Source organism: Protomyctophum bolini (genome assembly GCF_963924005.1).
Source record: "Protomyctophum bolini genome assembly, chromosome: 9".
NCBI lineage: Eukaryota > Metazoa > Chordata > Actinopteri > Myctophiformes > Myctophidae > Protomyctophum > Protomyctophum bolini.
The window spans coordinates 42,330,318-42,339,637 of record NC_137870.1 but is presented as its reverse complement, the minus strand read 5'-3'; the positions used below and the strand labels follow the sequence as shown (position 1 = coordinate 42,339,637).

General features: G+C 39.3%; 2 protein-coding genes across 3 annotated transcripts; both read right to left on the bottom strand.

Annotated features, from left to right (window-relative positions):
- Positions 1 to 1,223: 1,223 nt before the first annotated feature.
- Positions 1,224 to 5,105, bottom strand: polr2i (RNA polymerase II subunit I). Its single transcript, XM_080772253.1, has 6 exons — positions 4,956 to 5,105; positions 4,469 to 4,523; positions 3,686 to 3,759; positions 2,202 to 2,276; positions 1,825 to 1,876; positions 1,224 to 1,633 (listed from the first exon to the last, which is right to left on the bottom strand). The coding sequence occupies exons 1-6, from the start codon at positions 5,018 to 5,020 to the stop codon at positions 1,571 to 1,573; spliced, it is 384 nt and encodes a 127-aa protein (XP_080628379.1). The 5' UTR covers positions 5,021 to 5,105; the 3' UTR covers positions 1,224 to 1,570.
- A 1,373-nt stretch (positions 5,106 to 6,478) lies between these two features.
- On the bottom strand, positions 6,479 to 8,075 carry LOC308321518 (complement C1q and tumor necrosis factor-related protein 9B-like). Of its 2 annotated transcripts, none has more exons than XM_080772448.1 (3): positions 8,032 to 8,075; positions 7,301 to 7,369; positions 6,479 to 6,949 (listed from the first exon to the last, which is right to left on the bottom strand). In XM_080772448.1, the coding sequence occupies exons 2-3, from the start codon at positions 7,338 to 7,340 to the stop codon at positions 6,546 to 6,548; spliced, it is 444 nt and encodes a 147-aa protein (XP_080628574.1). In that variant the 5' UTR covers positions 7,341 to 7,369; positions 8,032 to 8,075; the 3' UTR covers positions 6,479 to 6,545. The 2 variants fall into 2 exon arrangements, with proteins under 2 accessions (XP_080628574.1, XP_080628573.1); XM_080772447.1 differs by having other exon boundaries at positions 7,991 to 8,040.
- Positions 8,076 to 9,320: the final 1,245 nt, after the last annotated feature.

The following is a 9,320-nucleotide window of genomic DNA, read 5'->3' as shown; positions in this document are numbered from 1 at the left end:
TGCCAGGTATGCGTATGTTCCTTAAGCTTTGTAGGCCTGTATACCTTTTGATGTCGTTTGATAAATTATTTTAGCCTACTGTTCACCGATATTATTTAATTATCGCTGTAGCCTACTGCACTCCTTCAATGGGAACACTGGAACATGTAGAAAATATGCTTCGGCAGCCATTAAGTGAAATAGTTGCTCTGGACAAATCCAGATAATTGTGTAGATTACCGTCCCATAACTGTATAGCCTGCCCTAATAGTTTAAAATGATATAGAAATATACTTATTGAAAGTTGTAGCCTTAGCCTACATAGTTTAAACAACTAAGAAAACACCAGTAAAGAATTATATCAGCCTAAGTATAGGCTACATTCGCTACAACACAGTTAAGTAAATTTGAGAAACTAGATCACACTATACTCACTTACTGGTATCAACTGTCACCAATATCCCTTTCATGTGCATCATGTTGAGATGGTCCTTCACCGTAGGGCAGTTGTTGTGAGCCCTGGACGACTTTTTGGGAGGTCGCCAACCAAAAAGGTTGAGGACCACTGGTGTAGAAGAGTATCTCTGTTGTCGGTGCTCGCCACTGCAGCAAAGAAATCACGTTCACTGAAAAACATGCTAAAAAATTACAAGACTACGGGTCCATAAATACTATTTCGTTGTATGGTTAATTTGCATGTTAAGTCTTAATGTTATGTCTTGAAAATTGTATGAACAGGTCAATAATCAAAATTCAGTGGTAGTTTCCAGTGGAAACCAAAGGGACTACCATCTTTACAGCTGGCAACACAGTTACAGCTATAATTGTTTAGTATTCACTAAGCAAATTCACCTCCTTACATATTATATTTCCACTTCCCACCACATGTCTATGCACGCTGCTTTTCAAAGAATAATTTATCAATTGGTCATGCTCACTGCATAATACAGGCTACAGTTGTCAAAACAGGTAATGGTGTGGAAGCTGTTAAATGTCATGGCCCTCACATTAACATATGAATTGAATATATAGGACATATACTCGTGCTGTATGTATTTCTGTCTAATAAAATATTCAATCAATCAACATGAATTGGCTGCGGACCATCCGAAAACACCACCCCATACAAGATTTGTGTTGTTAAAATATTTCAAAAATATTCCAAGATGATTTTTTCAATTCCACATTCAATATATATAAAATAAAATAAATCTGTTATTAAATAACATAGGAGGGGGGGGGGGTACTTGTAAAAAAAACTTTTAATTATACAAAAAGTACAATTACTTCAGTTAAAAAGTGTATACAATACATGCTATTCACAAGGTGAGGGCCCAGTCGATGTATCATACACTTAACATAAATGACAGGATTTTATACATAGAAACCGTTCCTTTCAGAACTCCACACAATACACAGAACTCTTAATTTTTGTTTTACCTTTCTGTTCGACATTAAAAAAAAGAAAACAAATGTTTTTTTTTATCAAGACAGCAGTGGGGTTTTTTTTGTTGTTTTTTTTAAATGGGTCCATAATGTTCTGTTTGCCAACAGCAGGTGATGTCAATGTTCATGTTTAACACCTTATTCTCTATTCTGTCCAGCGGTGTCCACAGTGAGGGGCAGTGCACACATAGTAGAGTCTCATTGCATCCTGCAAGGTACACAAACAGATGCCAATTGACATGGTGAGCATTCCAATACAAATAAAGCAGTTGAATTTGAAACACAAAGTATAATTTTGAAACCGTAGAAAGGCGTAGAGAACACAGTACAGTACAGAAATTAAGTAATTGCCATAGAAACATGTATTTGAGACTCATTATTATGACACATGATCATTACCTCAGCCTTCATACTGTGAGACTGGAAGAACACTGCCTCCTTGTGGCCACATCTGAAAAGAGAAAAAATATTTGAGCTAAATCTCATAAATGCCAAAAAAACAGTTTCTAACTAGTCTGTCAGCATCACCTCTCCAAGAGAAAGACCGCTTGACAAGAAGAAGATTCAGATTTTCTTTTCTTTTTTTAACACAGGGCATGCAGTCCACATACATACAATGTCTGTTTTCCTCCCAGGTTTCTTGTAAAGAAAACAGAGAGCAGCACAGGAGCACTGAGACTGGGCACAGGTGTTTCCTATTCTTTCATAAAATTACACAAAACAGTAATTTGTAGAAGAGGTTCATGCAGATGATAGGCAAAGAAAGTAAAACTCACTTGGGACAGGGATGGTCCTCTGTCCTTGGTAGTGTTGGATCTTGAGATACATCTGCAATGATTTGGGTCAGCTCACTGTAAAAGAGATGAGAAATATTATTATTGGAGATGCCAGGGCTCGTGGACTGAAACCTCCAGACATGTAAACTGAGTACGTCTTGTTTTAAGATATCCCACTATCCCAGTGGGTTTTAACCATTTTCATATCACGGGCCCCATTATTCATTCGCCATTTGACCCACATCCCACCGTTTGATGATATTTTGCCTCGCAGACACAAAACCAACAATATTTTTATATTGTAACATTTTGTCCACAATTCCATGCTGTATTCTTGTGGTACCAATAGGAGGCAAACGTTTATCAAAATATCAATTCTTCTACATTTTCTAATTGTGTAGACTTAGAGTAGACTTCTTGTAAATTAAGTAATGCAAATTAGTTTCATAATTTAACTCTTGGACCAAATGGACCCATAAGGCTCCATTTGGTTTCATTCTATGCTCTCAAGAGTTAAAGATCTATAAGGGTCCATTTGGTTATCAACTCTCCATCAGTTAGCACCTGGACCCCCCTCAAGGACCACTGATGGCCCCACTGTTGTCGGTGTCTTTTATTAGATGACGCATTTATGATCTCAGCAGGAAACCTACTTTTTGTCTATACTCAATAATTTATTATGTATGGTGGGCGTCCCATGTTTGTGACAATGTGTCTAATATACGTGTTTAATGGGTATTGAAAGTCTAGATTCAAACAATCATTAAAAAAACTAGTGTTGCAATTGCAAATAAATATACAACAATGCAATATACAACAATGCAAACTCTGTACATGAGTGGTCAAACAATAATTGGTCTTGCGCCGAATTGTGAGCTTGTAGATCTGCTATTTTTCTGTGTAAGAGAAGATGTGCAACCAATTTCAATTTTGTCAGAGCTTGGTATTTTTTGCAAGGGCACTTAGAAGTAATAGGAGAGAATTTGCAACCAACACTATATTGGTGATAAAAAAGCCAATTATAACTAAAAGTTATAAAAACATAGTAAGCACTAAGCAACCCCTAGTTTACCATGCGTTGGTATAGGGGATGAGCAGAATACTACAAAATAAATAAAAATAAAAGTTCTAGCTGAGCAGAGCCGGCTAAGTGCTATAGAGTTAAGGTTTGTTTCTCTGTGTCCAGTCTGAGAAAAGTTAAGTTGTCTCTCTGTCAGACAGACCCAGGACAGAGCGATAACACTCGCAATATTACACTTGCGGGAGGGTGATGGCTTTATCATATTACTGACACCGCGCTAAGCGTTTCCTTATTTACGACTGTTGTCACAGAGTCATAGCAAGAAAACATGGCATGGGCACGTCTCTGCCCTTCGCTCGTTCCCTATAGAGTTCTTCAGGTCTTTCTTGAATTAGAGAGGACATATAATATGGAAAATCAACACCATAATTGATAGCACTGTGATTTACAGTAATGTACTTACTCAACCTCGTGGGTGATCTTATTGACATAGATACAGCTGTTGTCTGCCTCTTGTTGGTAGTCACAATTCCTGCACTGTGAAGACATTCAATTAGTCGAGTATTTATACTTGATGTACAGGTGATTGCAATGATCCTCGGAAATTCACTGGAGTAAAAGCGGCCTGATATCCTGAAAATGCTAAATGTAAAACCCAATCTTTTTACTCCAATCCCAACTCGATGAGTTGCATTGGTGTGGTTTTCCTTAAAATCCGTTTTGTTCCCGACCCGACGGTGTGGTTTGGGCTTAACACAGCGCTAAACTCTGTTCCTGGAGAAACAGACTTTAGTTGCCTTGACTATTCTAATGTCAAATGTATTAATATGGTGTGCAGAGTCCATTAGTGTAAGGGGATTTCTTTGTTTGAGTTCTGTGTAATAATGATAATGTTTTATCATCACACCGAGTCTGTGAGGGATAGATAGACGAACCTTTGCTTCCAATGTGGAGACTGAAATGGAGAGAATGTTCTCTTGAATGTTTCTAGAATGTTCCTAGGCTGTCTCATTTCCACCACGTCTGAGACTCTAGGGTAGCAAGTAGCCATTTGCAATTTGCAACTCTAGAATTGCAAATTGCGGCTAGGTTAGCGAGTATCCTTCAGGATTAAACAAACAAAGAAAAATCCCCCTATGATAATTAGCTACTTGGTTAGAACTAGACAAGCAATAGAAAGAAGCAGGCCCAGAGCTGAAAGCCAGCAATTTGTAGTAGTAGAGCAAATTTCAATGAGCTCACTTACTGCATAGAGCAGGATACGATTCTCCTTGTCTTCTTTGGGATACAACATGTTGTTGCTGGAAAAGAACAATAGTTACACATTGATGAATTGATAGTTTACAGACTCAAACCCAACTGAAGACGTATCGGTACATCTCCCCCCCCCCCCTTTTTTCTCTCTTTCTTTAACTGTATATGATGATTTCCTGAGTTTCGTATATGTATAATTTTATCTATTTAAATGTGTTGATAAATTGAAAATGGAGGTCCTGATGTAAACAAGTCTCAGTACTTTTCCTGGTTTCATCCTCGTAGCGGTTTTTGTATTGACTTGTGCTTTCGTTTGCAATGTACCCATTCTACATACTGTGAATACAAATTTCAATCAATCTACATACACACATGGACTGGGGTGAGAATTATGTTATTATGAGTAACTAAATACGGCTAATCTGAAACTCGCTGATCTTACTCGACGTTATGTTACAATACAATACAATTATATTTACCATTCTTGACAAAACCGGATCCCGACGAATCCTTGTTCATGATACGTCCCCCCTTCCAAATCCATCTTAATTTTTAAATGGAATAAGAGACTAAAGTACAATCCAAAGTTCCAAACGAGTGAAAGAAGAAATGTGTATAGTCTTCTCTTCGTTTCCTACCGCTTAATGAAAACAATACAGTCTGCGCATGCCCCCTATGGGCTATGGCGCATGCGCATTGCCGACCCAGTAATGTAATTCACTATTTGGAGATAGCGCCCCCTGCACGCTGGAGAACCGAACATATTTCTTCAAGAAAGCAAGGGCCCATTTGGTCCGAAGTGATTTTATTGCATGCACTCACATTATTGGCTTTCCAATTCCATAATAATAATAATAATATATACGATTTATATAGCGCTTTTCTGGGTACCCAAAGTCGCTTTACAGAAAGAGTACAGACATATTTATTAGAAAACTATTTAAAAAGGTTTAAAAGGTTAAAAACTAGAAATCAAAATCAAAAGAGGGACAAACCAGACAAACCAGTTCCAGTCCCGTCCCGTCCCCGTCCCCGTCCTGTCCGATGTTTGGACGGTCCAGACAGAGTCCTCCTCCTCCTCCTCCTCCTCCAACACCCGGCCGACCTACTGTGTTGTAAACTTATCTTCCATACTTGCACCGTAGCCACTATTAGCCAGCAGCTTCCACTACGTAACGCCACCACTACTACTGTGCTGTGCTCTAACGGATTTATTGATACTTTTATTAGACAATACAATGCAAACAGTACAGGGTACAGTAAAGCACATGTGGTCCAAAAGGACAGCAGCGAAGAAAGGTCCCATTCATTCATTCATTAAAAACAACGATGCAATGATATATCTCAATGATATATCTCAATCATAATTAAATCTGGGTACATGTTGGAATATAAATATATTTGGGGGAAAGGGGGGGGGGGGTGGATAAAGAGGTGGGGCAATCACATTCTCTCCCTTTGACCTGATGACAGTGACACTGGAAAGTGTATTTGGAATGGATGTATGGTGCAAGGATAAGTCACCACGCTAAATATCATAACTGACGTTGTGGACATTGAAGTGATGCACATCAGCGTCGGAGAGGAACAGGCACTGTCAGATCAGAAGTTACGCAACTTTTGGGAAATCGAATCCCTTGAAATCCACATGAAAGAAATGCTTCCCAAGCCCCAGAGGCGGAAGGTTCCTATAACGGCAGTGGGTGCAGCCACGCAGCCACGCCCCCCCCCCCCCCCCCCCCCCCAGCGTAGAAAAAAAAACGAGTTTTGTTTTTTCGGTTGGTAGTTTGCTAATGAACCCCGTAGGCCTACCCGTAAAGGTATGTGACTACGTGCATGACAACATGACCACTGGGGAAGGGAAATTTCAGTGGACAGTGGGTCATATTGATATTGGCTTATTATTTTGCCACGGAGTTGACGCCACTGCTTTCCACAGTTCACACATAGCAATACATTTCAGTTAAAAAGTTAAAAAAAATTGAATACTTAAATTCGATTCAGCTTTATTATTAATATAGACTTAGACTAAGGACTGCATAGACAGGGACACCACAGGCATGATGAGATCACCCCAAATAAAACCCAACAAAGACAGAGTCGTTGTCTTTTGATGCAAAGATGTCATGTCGATCAGGCCCCCATACATTAACCCAGACCTCATCTCCCTGGGAGAGCCGCACCACACTACTGATGCTGGCCACTTGGCTGCATTTCTCCGGAAGACTGGTGTCATAGATCGAGACGACGACCTCGCCATTCTTGTAGATGCTGCACTGAGCCCTCCCGTACACGGACACGTGCACGGCAAAGTGGTAGAACCCTTCACGGGGGCAGGTGAAGATGCCCGTGCCGGGACTGTAGCCGGCTCCTTCGTTGACGAGCACATTGAGGAATTTAAGCACGCCAGTGTCTGGATAGCTGTCTGAGATGTTCAGCTTGGCTGTGAACGCGACGACAACTCTGCCTGCAGCTGTGGAAGGAAAAACAAGAGATCATTAGGCCTACGTGAAAAAGGATAGATTCATATATTATTGTAATAATATATTAATATTATCATATTCATTCAGCATTCAACATTACTGTTGAAGTGTTTTTTTTAATAGAGGCAAGAGTTAGACGTGAGAGAAGATCTTTTGGCTAGCCTAAAGATGGGAATAAAATAAAAGTCTTACTCTTAATATACATATTTACATACTAAATGTTTGAGTTTATAATAAAGCATTATATGACATTCCAGAAGTAAGCAATCTATTTAACTATTGGTTAAAGATCAACAATACATGGGCCTATAGTTATTACTAATATTTATTTATCTATTTACCAGGTGTCACATCAGTTGTATCTCCACGACAAGAATCCATTGTTGTGATGTCTGATGAACGATACACAACTAAGGGTGGAAATATACATGTCAAGCTTTCAGTGAATAGTTTCAGTAATTCGGCCAGAAGTGGCCTACAGTAGTCTGAAACGTAGAGACGCAACATGGGCTTCCAGATGACCACGTGGTGCCACCATGCGATATCGGCAGAGGGTGTCTTGTGATAAGAGGCCGAAACACCCAATGAGGTCGGGGCACACAACTGAAGATGTGTCGTACTGGTGGCACCACGCGATCATTGACAATTCCACCCCACCCAAGAAGTCATCTCCAATCCAGTCAATTGTTGTGCTGAATATTTAGGGATATCTAACATCTATAGTCCTATTAAGAATCCTACATCTTTTGTATAACATAAACATTAATCCAAATCTGTCAAGTGTTTTAGTAATCACATTATTATCAGAATAGTATTTGCATGCTTCGAAACTAATGCAATGTGGTCTTCTTCAAATGCAAACATACAATGCAACGATACCATAGGCCTATATCTATCACCAGCTGAATTTTCCTGATTGAGCAGACGCCTCCCTTTGGTGTAAAACACTAGCATTTATTTTATTTTAGTATTGTACACATAGACTAATTACAATTACTCCTAATGATATATAACTATAATTGAATGCTTACATGATTCTATTTAACAGCCTATCGGTTACAGAGGTCCTTACCGGTTGCAGCCTTGCAGAAGAGTGAATTTTAAGCCTTGTTTTACCTCTTTATATACACACAGGTAGGGAGTGGACACTGGACACACACGTAGAGACGCAACATGGGCTTCCAGATGACCACGTGGTGCCACCATGCGATATCGGCAGAGGGTGTCTTGTGATAAGAGGCCGAAACACCCAATGAGGTCGGGGCACACAACTGAAGATGTGTCGTACTGGTGGCACCACGCGATCATTGACAATTCCACCCCACCCAAGAAGTCATCTCCAATCCAGTCAATTGTTGTGCTGAATATTTAGGGATATCTAACATCTATAGTCCTATTAAGAATCCTACATCTTTTGTATAACATAAACATTAATCCAAATCTGTCAAGTGTTTTAGTAATCACATTATTATCAGAATAGTATTTGCATGCTTCGAAACTAATGCAATGTGGTCTTCTTCAAATGCAAACATACAATGCAACGATACCATAGGCCTATATCTATCACCAGCTGAATTTTCCTGATTGAGCAGACGCCTCCCTTTGGTGTAAAACACTAGCATTTATTTTATTTTAGTATTGTACACATAGACTAATTACAATTACTCCTAATGATATATAACTATAATTGAATGCTTACATGATTCTATTTAACAGCCTATCGGTTACAGAGGTCCTTACCGGTTGCAGCCTTGCAGAAGAGTGAATTTTAAGCCTTGTTTTACCTCTTTATATACACACAGGTAGGGAGTGGACACTGGACACACACAATGCATGAGTAGTTCATGAGTAATCTGGTTTGTTGCATAACCTCAATTATGAAACTTCAGACAAGATTCAGCAAGTCACTGAAAACATGACAAGGATGTAAGTTTTGTGAGAAAGACCAAATAGTTGGGTTTCTATTCATCTTTCTAAATTATTATGGGGCCAAAGCAAATCTATTAAGAAGCTCTGCTGTGCTGGTGACAAGTTAGTAAAACGATTCATATTTTTTCTGACGGTATAGCAACACAAAACAAATGGTTACATTCAAGAATGACATTCTTGAGAATGGTCTCAAGAACCCAACAAGGAATGTCCAAACGTTTCAGTGATGCATAACTGAATGTACAGAATCGGCGTTGGCCGAAAATCTGGTGATTGGTGAAACTATCAAACTTGTGAAGCAGCATTCTGATCTGTCATTATTCAGATTCCCTCAGTCCCTCAGTTCCCTGAGCTACTGCTGTTATATGGTTATTTATATGTGTGTGTGTGTGTGTGTGTGTGTGTGTGTGTGTGTGTGTGTCAGATTAACAT